The sequence below is a fragment of the Salvia hispanica genome, chromosome 3 (genome assembly GCF_023119035.1).
Source record: "Salvia hispanica cultivar TCC Black 2014 chromosome 3, UniMelb_Shisp_WGS_1.0, whole genome shotgun sequence".
Lineage (NCBI taxonomy): Eukaryota > Viridiplantae > Streptophyta > Magnoliopsida > Lamiales > Lamiaceae > Salvia > Salvia hispanica.
In genome coordinates, this window is record NC_062967.1 from 52423445 (window position 1) to 52437211 (window position 13767).

Below are 13767 nucleotides of genomic sequence, written 5' to 3' on the forward strand. Positions count from 1 at the left end.
TTAAAAAGTTAAATGAAGTGAGACAAACCAAAAAAGAAAAATGAATCATTTTTAGTGGAGCGGAACGAAAGGAGTACTATTGATGTACCAAATCCGAGAAGCTCTACTTCATAAAAAATGATACAGATAAAGTAGTACATTGATTTGCTGGATTCGGATCATTCTCGAGCAAATTCAAATACTTGATAAAAAATTCATGCACAATAAATGGTGTCTAATTCAGCCATACCATTTGAAATATAAAAAAAATGTAAATCAGCTATACCAATCAAGAAAGAGAACTGAAAAGGTAAGGACAAATAAAAAGAGCAAAAGAAATGTTCTGCTACTGCTATTCCTTTGGATGGCTTGTGACAGCTCTTTATTCCCAAGCACCACATTATTTGTAGCCTCAACTGCCTGTTTAATCCAAAACCAAGGGAATAGTAATCTATATCATGAAGTAGATGAAGTTCATTGGCTTGGAAAAGTGGATGTAAGTTCGTTTACCTGCTCGTACAAAAATTCGATCTGTTGGGCCTGTTGCAAAACATGAGTCGACATGAGGTGGTTCAGTGCAGACATTTCCACCATCTTCGTCTCTGTATCCTGAACAGCGTCTAACATCGTAGCTAACTCTACCTGCATCAACAATACACAAACTCAGAAAATCAATTCGAGAAACTATGGCTTGACTAGTCGATTACCTGAAGGGCATGTGTCTCATCATCTAAGTACTGTTGCTGGAATCTAATTGGCTCTGCTTGACCATCATCTTTCTGCCTCGTTTCTGCATTGCTTACTTCCCTCGACGACTCAATATTTCCAGAAGTTGAGCTCTCTGCAACAGTAGAGCCTTTCTGCTTTACTTTTCTTCTTGGTGTCACCCTGTTGATAGCTTCTCGAAAGCGTACAGCTCGAAGCTTATCAAACTGGGATGTTACCGAGTGAAGTTTTTCGCTTAAGATCAATACCTGCAATTACAAAAAATAGTTTAGCTAAGCAAAAAAGTCTTATTGAGAAAATGAAAATACCTTCATTTTTTTATATACTCTATCACATGGAAATGAGTCTCTGCTTCCTATAAAAGATTTTTGAAAAAAGACATCAAGTAATAAGTAGCAGCATTACTAACAAAATCATGGTTATCGCACAATGTTCAGTACTCATAGACAAATGAATTTCACGGTAGAGTCTCGGATTTCGGACCACCAATATTGATTACCAAGACAAGGTCCAAAACCTAGTATTTGAACAGCTGGAGTAAAAATCCAGAGATATGAAAACAATAACCACAGCCGCAACTGTAAAACAAGTACTAAAAAGCATTACGACTGATATCAATACAATGCAGATAAAGTCATACCACTCCATGTTTGTGAGCTATGGTATCAGCATTCGAACTGTCACTCCTTATACCAAGCCATCCCTTTGAATTTTCTTCCTCGTTATTTATGCTATTCTTGAGTACATCTATTTGCTCTTTGCAGGCTTTTATGAAAACTGTAACCTGCATAATGTAGAGTTTGTCAAGAGATCATGTAGGTAACTCCACAGAATTTGACAATATGGAGCAGCAAACCTCTTACTCAAAGAAACTAAACAGATACAAAGTAATTAAGGCAAACTCGAGTAAATCACACTGAGCAATTTATTTCAAAGATAATCTGCTAGTTCCCAGATAATTAAGATTCAACGGGCAGAACAGAGCAAGAGTAAGAGGCTGGGTATTTCAACAAGATAAGTCAAGTTGGGAATTGGGATATTCAGCTACACAACTGGAGACTCCACAATTTAAAATTGACATGAATAAAGTATGTACTTAGCACATGTATAATTCAAATAAAACAAAGGTCGGAAAGATTCCTCCACCAAAGTAGATGTAGATAATATTCTAAATATAATATGAAGCTGAGAAATAATATGGGAGATATACATTGGTAGCATATTTTGCGTAGCTATGTCAAACAACCAAGCCAATACATTATCCATGTAAGTATCAGAAAAATCAACAGTAGCAACATGTGACCGTTTAGCCTTTTCAAGAATGCAATTGGTCTATATCATGGTGATACTTTGGGATAGATTTTACTAGTTATCCTATAACATACTTTACTAATCAACTTAAAATTGGTAGGTTACGGAAACTTAGCCAATCTATAGAAATGGTGTGAAATTGTGAATACATGAAATCATCATAATTTAAAACCCAATATTAACTTCATATCCGGATCCCATTCATAAAAAATCATAAATTTAAGTAAATTACACTTTATGGCCCGGCCTCTGGCCGAGTTTTAGAAATGGCAAAAATACTCCAACCTTTCACCGAATTAAATGGCCAGGCATGGTCATATCCAGAAACCGAATCATAGCTTTTTCGTGCCAAGGCAAGAATCCGGTACTGAAAATCCGCTCTCAAGCCTTTTGGAGATTCAGTGAATGGTTGGGAATTTTTTTGCAGTTTTTGACAGTCTAGTCATTTCTAAGCCCAGCCAAACTGCCAAAGGTCATAAGTAATCCTAAATCCTTAACAATCATTTTATGAGAAAAAACAAGGGAGCTCTAGACAAAGAACTAGATACAAGTAGACATGCCAAATGTTATAACTTATACGTAATCCTAAACTTAATGCATAAATCCTTAACAATTATTCGTAAAGGAAAAAAACAGTACTTGACGTATAAAACTGGGGAACAAATGTATATCTCACCTCATGCTCGATGCTATCCCTCTCTTTTTCAGTAATTCGGTGTACATCTACGTAATCCTTTTTATGCTTCAAGAGGAACTGCTCTAATGCTCTAATACTTTCAAGCTGGCAAAAAATTTTAGCACATCAACTCAGAAAAATAGTTATATATAGATGCCAGTATCACAAACATTCAATCAATAATCTTCCCAGCTATGTGATACAAATATACCGTTGTCAGTGTAGCTTTGGTGAACATTGATCTTTCTAGTGACTTATGCATGATAAAAGACGCCATTATCGCTGCAATTTTCGACTGCCAAAAGAATTGACAAATCAGAGAAAGATAGAGCAACCACTGAGAAGAAAGAGTGAAGATGCAGTAATCTAAAAATCTACAACAATATGGAAAACCATGATGAAATGAAATTAATAAAGTTCAGAAAGGTTTAGAACCTCATCATATCCCAAATTTAGTGCTGCTCGGCGTGCAGCATCCTTAAAATCCTCAGTTCTATCTCTGGCTTTTGTCATGCCTTAAACTCCTATTTAGCAGGAGCGGAGTGCCCTTCTCTAGAAAAGCATAAAAGAATTGAAAACCTCTATTCATAATTGACGTAAACAAAGAAAACTGATCAAAGAGTAATTAGGGGATAAAAGAAAGAAAGAACATAAAAATTCAAGAAACTCAAATGTCAAACACACTGACATGACATGATAAACATCAACGATTGCACAGATTCATAATTAACATAAAAAAAATTCCAAATCTTTGAAAATTATTACAAATCTGAGAGAAATAAACCTCGGAATCGCACGTCTAGAGAAAACGATCTGGGAAGAGATCAACAATAATTCAAACCTCAAAGCTATTATACCAAGTGTGCCATAGATTGTTTTCTTTCTCTCAAAACTATTTAAATTTGAAGTTTATTATAAGAATTAGGGTTGAATTGTAATCAGGCAAACGCAATGTATTTGTAACAAGAAACATCTTTTTTGTTCTAGAAAAAAAGCAATCTACAACGATGTCACTAAAACCGTCTCTCCCCTTAATTATTCATAGGTCCAACAACATTTTTTACCCCATCTCTACTTAAGAAATAACACCCACAACCAACCATCCATTTCCTAAATATGCATGGTTCCCATTCTTCAATTTTTTTTCATTTGTCAATAGTATGGTCAAAGGCAATAGCTGAGTGTGCATAAGTTGGGTGGTCTTCAACAAGTTTAAGGAATTGAAGGCTTTAGGGCCATGGTTCCAGAGGCGTTTAAGAATTGCTTGGACTAAACCTGGAGTCCAAGGAAAACAGTGTTGATGCATTGGTAAATTTGGCTAGTAACTCTGAATTGTTTGACTTTTATTTAGTTTGAAGTTAAAGGTCATTTACATTGGTTGAAAAGCAAACACTTGTTAATAACAAAACTTCATTGTTAAAGATGAAGTTCAAAATAGTAAATGAAATTATAGGGGAAATGACAGAGAGAGAATAGAAATCAGGAAAAAACAAGAGAAAAGGATTGAGTACCAATATTTCAGAGAGAGAGAGAGAGAAGTCTGGTGCACAAGGAAAGCTAGAGAAGAGTAAAGGAGATTTAACCTGCCCAAAGGAATAATTAACATGCACAACATTAAAATAGTGGTCAACTTCTTCAATAGTGGCAACATATCTAGATTTTCTTCTGCAATCTGCCCTACCGTAAACATTCAGTTTTGGGGCTAGCCCGACAACAAGTTTACTCAAAAATGATCAAGAACTAACCTGTGATAACAAATTGCCAATGGTTTGTAACTAACATCTGACATTTGCGACTTTAAATCAAACATTTGACTTGCACAAGATTCTTAAAAATCTTGAACTTCTATATTTTAGATGAGCAGTTGAGCATCTGATCCCAGATCCTACGTTGAAAAACATTATTTCAAGATATCAAAGCAATAAAAAATATTAGAAAAAACATCCTGTGAAATTTCAAATGTGAGTGGTACCCCTAAGCTGCTTAAATATCAATCAGCACTCAATAGCAACAACGTTATAGAAATGGCTAGCTAGCAAGCAAACAACTTCTATAATGATCTGTGCTCCCTACTAGAAAACTTCCAAACTTTACGAAAAAAAACTCATGTATCAAGTAGAGCACCTAATCATGAGAATAACAAAATCATTTCATGAATTATGAATGCTGCAGTTAAAAATGAAAAGAAAGACAAGCTAATCCTGCAAGTAGAGCTGGTTCAACGCCAATGGACACAAGGAGTTTGGGATTTTGATTTGGGGAAATACAAATGACTCATCAGGCATGACTCACTGTACACATTGTAAATTGGGTAGATTTCTGAACCCTAACATCACCAAAATTATCAGATACAAATCCTGCATGTGTATCACGAACAAATTATAAACCAATCGGCAATGACAAGCTATGAAATTTGTAGTCAGTTAATTGTGTCAAGGAAATCAATCGATTAAATGATCTAATCATACGCTTACCTGCTGTTGTCGGAGGCTGGAGGCTGGGAGAGGGGCATAAGCAGAGAGAACGAGTGGGAGATGGCACAGAGGAGAAGAGACAAAGCGAGAAAGGCTGAGAGTGAAAGAGAGCGACTGAGACTGAAAGAGAGAGAGAGGTCGGAGACGATGAAGAGAAAAGAGGGGACTTTTTATTAAATAGGCGATCAAATAAGCTCAATTAGTTGTGCGAGTTGTGGTGACCTTGGTCACGTTCGATAACTTTCAATCTTAATCCGTAAATTTAGTCGAGCTCGAAATCTATCTAAAATTTCTCACATATAAAAAAAGGGAATTTTGAGAGTATTTATAGAATTACAATTCTTAGCGCTAGAATAATTAGAATAAATTTAGTTTTGTTAATTAATTTGTATATATCTCAACCAACAGTTTGTGGACTATTTATTATTGCCCATGTACCAGTTACCACGAAATTCAAGTTTGTGGATTATTATCTTAACCATTTCTAAGGCCTATTCAAGTGGAATTGGACCGACAAATAGGAGCAGGGGTACAATTTGATTTCTAAATATATTTTATGCATGATTATATATTTATTACTAAAAAAAATAACTCCTATCATTTTGTCTTCATTTCGTGATTTATGGTATCTTAATTTCAAGACCTCTTATGTTGTCTATTATACCTATAAAAGGCATTGAGTTGTAGATGAATTACATATCAACAAAAGCATTCTTCATTGATGAGGCTCGTTTCATGCATAGTTTTATAGGTGTTTATACACTAATCGGGTTGATAATGTACGAAAAAAGTGTTGAATTTAAGTGTGCAGGAGCTAAAAAGTGTTGAAGCGGCAGAATGCAGAAACAACTTGATCAACTCGGAAAAGGAGTAAAAAATGGTCAAATCTGAAGACAAATTAATCAGTTGGAGACAAGCTGATCAAGAGGAGCACTGAGCTGATCAGGCCACCACATGAAGACACAAGTTGATCAAGAGGAGCACAAAGCATCAGGCCACCACATGAAGACACAAGTTGATCAAGAGGATCACTGAACTGATCAGGCCACCACATGAAGACATGAGCTAATCAAGTTGATCAAGAGAATTCACACATGAAGACGTATCTGCTGAATCATCCTAATTTACTGCAAGGGTAAAATGGTCAACTCATACGAGAAGTTACCTTAGGGTTGAAGATTGAAGCCGCTCTATAAATAGAGGTTTTCCAAAATAAAGTAGCGGCGCTTAATGCTACGGTAGTTTAGGTAGAAAGCTTTCTTAGCTTAGTGTAGTTTTAGATATGACTTTCTTAGCTTAGCTCCGTAGTTCCGGCGAAGGAATTGACGACTCCTATGTCGGGATTACATTTTATTTTCATGTATTCGAGATTTTAGTGTAGATTTACATGGTGTTAGTCGTTTCAACGATGGAATTGACGCCTCCATCTTAGAAGCTCCTTCACCACCTCGCTTTGTAGTTAGATTTAATGTTCGACAAAGGAATTGACGACTCCGGCGTTGGACCTCGCTTATTTCCAATTTATTGAAGCTTTGGTTATTTCATTTCCTATTTACATTTAATTGCATGGTCTAAGTGTGAGAAGTTTTTATGGATATAACGTATTTGTTTTTATATGTTACGTTGGTATGTGTTTGTTTCGTCTTCTTCCACTTAGCCCATTGCATGGTCTAAGTGTGAAAAATTTGTGTCCTTTTTGTGTTTTGGTTTTCATATTTCTTCTATGTTTAACATGTTTGGTATGTTAGTATAGGTTAGTATGTTGAGTCAGTTAGGAATTAGGTTTTAGTTTTTTTTTTAGGACTTTTATGTTCATGTATAATCTGGCAAAAATGAAAAACATGATCCTCTTAGTGAGAGTGGTGAAGAAAGAATACAAGTTGATGTATGATACCCCTCCCTTAATAAATTGAAGTCAGTTTGGACGAAGTGAGGACGATGGGAGAGCCTTAATTTAAGTCAACTGTGAAGTCCTCTAAAATGTGAGTTAAAAGCTCAGAGTAGAACACTTTTTACTAAATAAAAAAATAGAGTAACTGTCACTTGATGCTAAGAGGGAAATGAAATAGGCTAGTGAAGACTAAAGGCAATAGGAAATAACCAGTTGGACATTTTTCTTTTCGGACCAGAAGAACCCGCCTCATTGTAAGGGCACCCCCTAGTTACCCAATTTTGAGCCTACATTCGAATCCACCTTCTGTTGAAAGCCACAAGCCTTCGTACCATGTGAGTAAAGGGATAGAATGGAGCAGCTAACCAATTTGGGATAGAAGGGATATGAAGAAAGAGTTACAACCAAGCTGGTTGGAAAAAAAAAATAAAGAGTTATAGTCAAGACATAAGAAAAAAATAATAATTGAATGAAGGGCAAGAGAAAGTGTAACCTGACCCAAAATAAAAAAGAAAAAAAGAAAAAGATATGTATAGTTTAGATAGGGTAGGAAATAATGTAACCTGACCCTATGGAAGATGTTAGAAAAATAAGGCCAAAATGGCCAAGTAATATTGTTCATTTATTTTTTTGGAGGAATAAAAGTGTAATAGGGAGGTTGCTCCACCTTTGTTCCTAAGCTCACATGTCCTTAGCCATTTTTTAAGATTTTTATGAACTTAGGACCCATAGGACCCTACCTACTTACATCATAACCCCTAGCTCCATTACAACCCTAATAAAGACCTTAAGGAACTATCTTGTGTCATTAGAACTCAAAGCATCAGTGGTATGGTAAAACGAATGAGTGAATGATCCTAATATTTCTGGTGAGGAATGAGTGACCGAGTGAATCCAACAGTTGACTACAATAAAGGCTATCTTGACAAACTGACCAAATAGAAGAAGGGAGGTGGATGAATCTAAGACTGCAGACAACTGGATGATCTTAAGCTTGTGGGGACGGTTGCTAGAAGTTAAGCCTTTTTATGCATATATGTGTTTTCTTTTCTTTTCTTTATGTGTGCTTTTGTTCTTGATGTTTTATCTTTGTTTGAGTCTGGTTGAGTCTAAGTCTAGTTTTTTTTCTTTTTTTAGTCTTTTTAGTATTGGTCAAATGGGAACCATGCATTGAAACTTGTCTCTTTACTTTTTTCTTTCATACTTGAGGACAAGTATGGTTTAAGTGTGAGCAGTTTGATGAGGCTCGTTTCATGCATGGTTTTATAGGTTTTTAAACACTAATTGGTTGATAATGTGCGAAAAAGTATTAAATTTAAGTGTGTAGGAGCTAAAAAGTGTTGAAGCGGCAGAATGCAGGAACAACTTGATCAACTCGGAAAAGGAGCAAAAAATGGTCAAATCTGAAGACAAATTAATCAGTTGGAGACAAGCTGATCAAGAGGAGCACTGAGCTGATCAAGCCACCACATGAAGGATTAGTTTAAGCTCTCAAACCAAGTTCAAAACTCAAGTTTCTCACTCTAGTAATTAGATCCATACTCCAATTATTAAGGCGTGGTGGCTAAAACCAACCTCGTGTCGTAGAAACAATCTCGAGTAGGTCCATGGTGTTTGTAGGTTCAACCCCGCTCTTGCCGCTTATACTTAGTAATATTTGTTGCAAAAGTGAGAAACTATAAATCTTGTTGAAAGGAGGGACACGTGCACACGACACACGTACAAAGCCCCTGCCCTTCATTCATTATCTCTCAACCTCTCAACATTTTATTGTGCATTTCAGGAGCATTGTATTGCTAGATTCTCATGGCTCCATCAAGTACGTCGATGACTAGCTGGTTTAAGATGCTTGTACACGTTAGGAGAATGTCGTTTTATCCTTAGGGTCTAGGGATAATATATCAATCTGAGAGCACTAGTTGTGCCATAATTTGTCTTGCTTTAAGAGGGATCTCCTCGACTTGACTTATAATTCAATTTATTTTATAATTTTCATCGTAATTTTCATTCCATTTATTATTATTCTCTTTCTTAGATTGTAAATAGTTAAAAGTAGGGAAGAATTGTAGTAACACTTTATTTTTATCCATCTTTATACAATTTATTATTTGTATATCTATACTATCATTGACATTATAATTATATTATGTGGTAAATGATGATCACTTATGATGAATTATTACATTCAAGTATAGATAATATTTGTATGTATACATTCAAGACTTGCCGCCGATATTGTTTCTTGATTGTCATCTCATGAGAAAACTTTTCAGCTTGAAGAAGTCCATACCAGTCCTTTTCAGATCCAGACACCAATGAACATCACAGATGCTAAGCAGCGGGGTAATATTCTCAAGTTCTGGGTAAAGTTTATGTGCCTTGAGTGTGTCCCTCATCATTCACAGTGTGAGTTATCAATTTGCTACATCAATCATAGCCTGCCGGTAGAATGCCCTATAAATAATCAAAAAAGGGTAGTCATAACCGTGGTAAAAAGGGGTGTTTATTCTGAGTATCCTACTTTGGAAGGATCAACATAATAAGCATGCTAATGTGGTGAAAGTGTTTGCAAAAAAAGAGGTAACCATTTTATTGGAGTAAAGGCCAAAATTGGTCCTGAACATATGCCCATTTTATCATTTTGGTAAAGTTTAGGACCACAATGATAAAATGAGCATATGTTCAGAACCAATTTTGGCCTTTACTTATTTTATTGTACCATAAATTTACACTTCCAAGACAAAGTGATTTTCAAAGGCAATGTCGGTACAAATTAGAGCACACAAACATGAAAGATAATACTACCACTCAGAGAAAAACTTACAATTTTCTTGGAGGCCTGCAGTGGGCTAGAGCTCACCCTTAAATCCCCCATGATCACGTTTAAACTCCCTTCAAAGAAGCAATCAAGAGGATATAGGTCATAGCTACGTACTAATAACAAAAAATTTGATGCCACACTAGACTTTTCAATCAGTTAAAACTTAGCACCAAAATTACAAATTAGTCCGTTGTTCAAAAGAGTGTTAATAGGATGTTTCGATGCAAAACCAAAAACTGGCCTTTTTGTGTATAATCCCTTGAACAAGTCTAGTAGTGTAAGCTGACAATATTTTGACAGAGGTGAATGATAAAAGAAATCATTTCATGAAACATATATTACAAATTTCACAATTCAAAACTTATAGGCTGTCACTGTGGTTTGTGGTGATATAGATAACCCTAGTTTTGGCTACATGACAGTGATTATAGAACCATCAGCTTAACTGCTCCTAATGCAATTACAGTTGATAATCTGAGTCACGAAGATGAGAGTGATGCAACAAATTCGGGGGGAATAGTATGTAGCATTTCAGGTGATTCATCTGCAATCCATTGTAAGTGCTTGCAGGCCAAGGAATGTTGTCCAGCATCAGCTAAGTATCTCAAAAAAGTCAAATGGGATTCTGCACATCCTATGCGACAAGTGAGTTCACGCAACAATTGAGAAACCGGAAGGAGAAACCCTGCCAAGAAAAGTAGTTCAGCACCTTTTTTTTCTGCAGTAGTTTAACTTACACACAATTACATAAACATAAAATGTACATGAGGCCGAAAAGGTAACAAATGAATGAGTTTCGTCTTACCTTCTTTGCAGAGGCAAAGAACAAATGTATTCAGTAAGGCCTTGGCAAGTCCTTCGTCCTGTTCAATGGCCTTGTTGAATATTTCAAAGGCTAACTCAACATTTTTCGCCCGGCAGATGCCCTGAAGGAGGGATTTGTATGTTGACTCATTGGGTTCCAATCCTTTCATGGTCATCTGGTTAAACAGGTGGTAAGCATCTTTGACCTGATCTACTTCACAAAATTTGTTGATAAGGATATTGAAACTTTCCAAATTACCACGACAACCAATTGCAAACATCTCATCCCACAGCCGTTTTGCAGGGCGCAGCAAGCTTCAAGAAGATAATTGTAAGATGACACGTCGGGTCCTAAACCTTTTTTCTTCATCTCTTGAAGCACCTGATAAGCTTCTTTAACTCTTCCCACTTTACAAAGGTAGGAAACCATCACGTTGTAACTATCCAAGTTCATGGACAAGAGCTGGAATACTTCAACCAACTCTTCTCCCTTTCCATGCTTACAAAGGTTTTCACTCAACTTGATCACTGTCTTTCTTTCTCGAGCATAAACCTTAAAAATGAGATTGCACATGCGGGATTAGAAGACGAAACAGATCCTATCAAGAAATGAGATTGCACATGCGGGATTGGAGAACTCACACGGCCTTCTCTCTCTTTCGCGCCTGAGGCTTGCAATTTCGCTTCAACATTAATTCGAAATGTGGAATGGAAGAAACAAAAATAATTAAAAAATTAACGTATACAAATTCAAGCAGATGAAAGTCATACAATATTCGATGGATAATTAATTCATTGAAAAAAGTATAAATGTATTGAAAAAGTCATTTTAATGATTAAATTATAAAAATAATCAAACCATAATCAAAATTAAATTTAGCTAAAAGTCATTTTAGTAATTAAATTTTATAATTTTAATTCATATAAGATATTTAATAATTTTATAGTACTTTTTCATTTTAATTTTGTACTTTCTAAAAATTTAAAAGAAATAGACAGAGAGAGGATTTAACATAATAATAATAACAAAAAATAACTTTAATAAAATTTTATCATAATAAATATTAAAAAACATTTTGACCTTTAATAACCACATCCTAGTTGCCGACTCTTTTATTTCCTATAATTTGTAGTCTCAGTAGAATCTACTGCGCTCGTCCTATAATGATAGGAAAATACACAATGCAAATTATAATTAGATTTATTTGTTATAACTAATTCGCTATTATCAAATACTTTATTTGTTCCGGAGTAGTTAGGGCATTTCTTATGAACACAAGATTTAAGAACTTGATTTGTTAAATGTTAAAGTGGAGAGAGGAAAGTAAGGGAATGAATAAAGTGAGTGAATAAAATAAAAGAGTGAATAAAGGGCTGGTGTTGGAACTCTCCTAAAAGAGGTCTCTTGACTGATTGTGTGGATGAAACTTCAAATCATTGTGACCACAGGAGATGCAAAGAGGTGCTTGCTTGCTTTTTTGGGCTTGTCTTGGGCATGTGTTACGGTTCGTTTTCCTTGCCTTTTCTCTGCTTGTTTGCTGCTCTTTCCTCTCTTTTGGGTGTGCTGCGTGGAGTGCGTTTTCAGGGACCTCTTTGTTTGGTAGCATTTTTTTTCCTTCTGTGGTGCTTAGCTCTTGTTTTGTTTGGCTTTTTTGCTTTGGTTGTTGCTGGACTTTCCTGTTGTACTCTTTGGCTCGCCACTTTTTTGGCTTGAGCATTTTAGCTTATAAAAAAAAAAAGTAAGTAGTCCTGCCAAAATGGATACCGGGTATGGATACTTGATATCCAAACCCGAAAATCGGGTAGTTGGATACCCGATATCCGATTTTTCAGGTTTCGAATGGGGATCGGGTAGTGAGATTATTGGATCATCGGGTATCGGGTTACCCGATATCTGGTCGTATATACTCGAATTATCCGATTTTTTTAATTTAATAAATTATGTACTACATGTGTTAATATTGTCTATTATAGATCCAAGTCCACTGCAATTAATACTTAGAGACTTTATTGTGTATCTATGTGTTAATACTTCAAAACCGAATAGAAATCTCAAATGTGGGATATGTTTCGAATTTTTGATGGATTTCTTTTGATTATTAGTGTTAATATTTATTTATCTTCTTAACTTATTAATTTTATTTAATGTGAATCGATGCCTGATATGATTTGGCAGTGTTTAATTTTAAAATTCACATGAAAGGTAATTATCTTTATGAATTGATATTGTTAAGTAGAACTTTTGTTTAAGGATGAAATGCTCATTTATTTTTAGTCTCATTTTTTATACATGTTGTTTAGTGTGTGTTTTATGCATATTGTTATGTCTTATTGAATATATTCTCACTTTTTTCATGACATGTTATATTGAGTTGTCATGTTGATACATTAATTAAGTTATGAAGGATAAAGAAGGATTGCTTTATTTGGACCATGAGTCCATTATCAATTCCAGTTAAGCTTTTGTATTTTTAATAAGGATAGAGAAGGATTGCTTTATTTGGACCATGAGTCCATTATCAATTCCAGTTAAGCTTTTGTATTTTTAAAAGTTCGTATTCCCTTTGTTTCACTAAAGATGATTCACTTTCTTTTTTTATTTGTTCCAATTTTCATTGATCCATTATTGGAAACGCATTTATATCTACTTTATTTCCTCTCATAATTTACTCTCTCCACTCAACAACAAAATAAAATTGCCTAAAATCTCGTGCCGCAAGGAAGGGGCCATCTTCCTTGTAACAGAGGGAGTAGTTATTTTCTCTTAAATTCGACTATTTCAAGTTTGTATTTCTAAAAGTTTGTAGTTAATTTTCTAAAAAAAATCCAAAATCGGGACTAGATCCGATTTTTCGGGACTGGATACCCGAAATCAGTTTCGGATCGGGTATCCACGGATACCTAATTTGACAAGTCTAAAAAAAGTAAGAGAGATGAAGAGAGAATAAAGTAATAGAGAGAATAAGGTTTTAACCAAAAAAGGAAATGAGTCGATAACTTTAGGATAAACGAAAAAGGAATACAACTCAACTATATTGGGATGGAGGGAGTATTATTTTATTAATAAAAATAGTTATTACATTTT

At 35.1% G+C, this 13767-nt stretch overlaps 1 protein-coding gene across 4 annotated transcripts; it reads right to left on the minus strand.

The window, feature by feature from the left end:
• Positions 1-208: 208 nt before the first annotated feature.
• Positions 209-5349, minus strand: LOC125210300 (syntaxin-81-like). Of its 4 annotated transcripts, XM_048109854.1 has the most exons (11): positions 5167-5349; positions 4985-5049; positions 4438-4577; positions 4204-4275; positions 3128-3244; positions 2904-2987; positions 2693-2797; positions 1346-1489; positions 687-953; positions 490-621; positions 209-399 (listed from the first exon to the last, which is right to left on the minus strand). In XM_048109854.1, exons 5-11 carry the CDS (start codon positions 3203-3205, stop codon positions 256-258), a joined length of 954 nt encoding a protein of 317 aa, XP_047965811.1. In that variant the 5' UTR covers positions 3206-3244; positions 4204-4275; positions 4438-4577; positions 4985-5049; positions 5167-5349; the 3' UTR covers positions 209-255. The 4 variants fall into 4 exon arrangements, with proteins under 4 accessions (XP_047965811.1, XP_047965810.1, XP_047965812.1 ...); XM_048109853.1 differs by lacking the exon at positions 4985-5049; XM_048109855.1 differs by lacking the exons at positions 4204-4275; positions 4985-5049.
• Positions 5350-13767: the final 8418 nt, after the last annotated feature.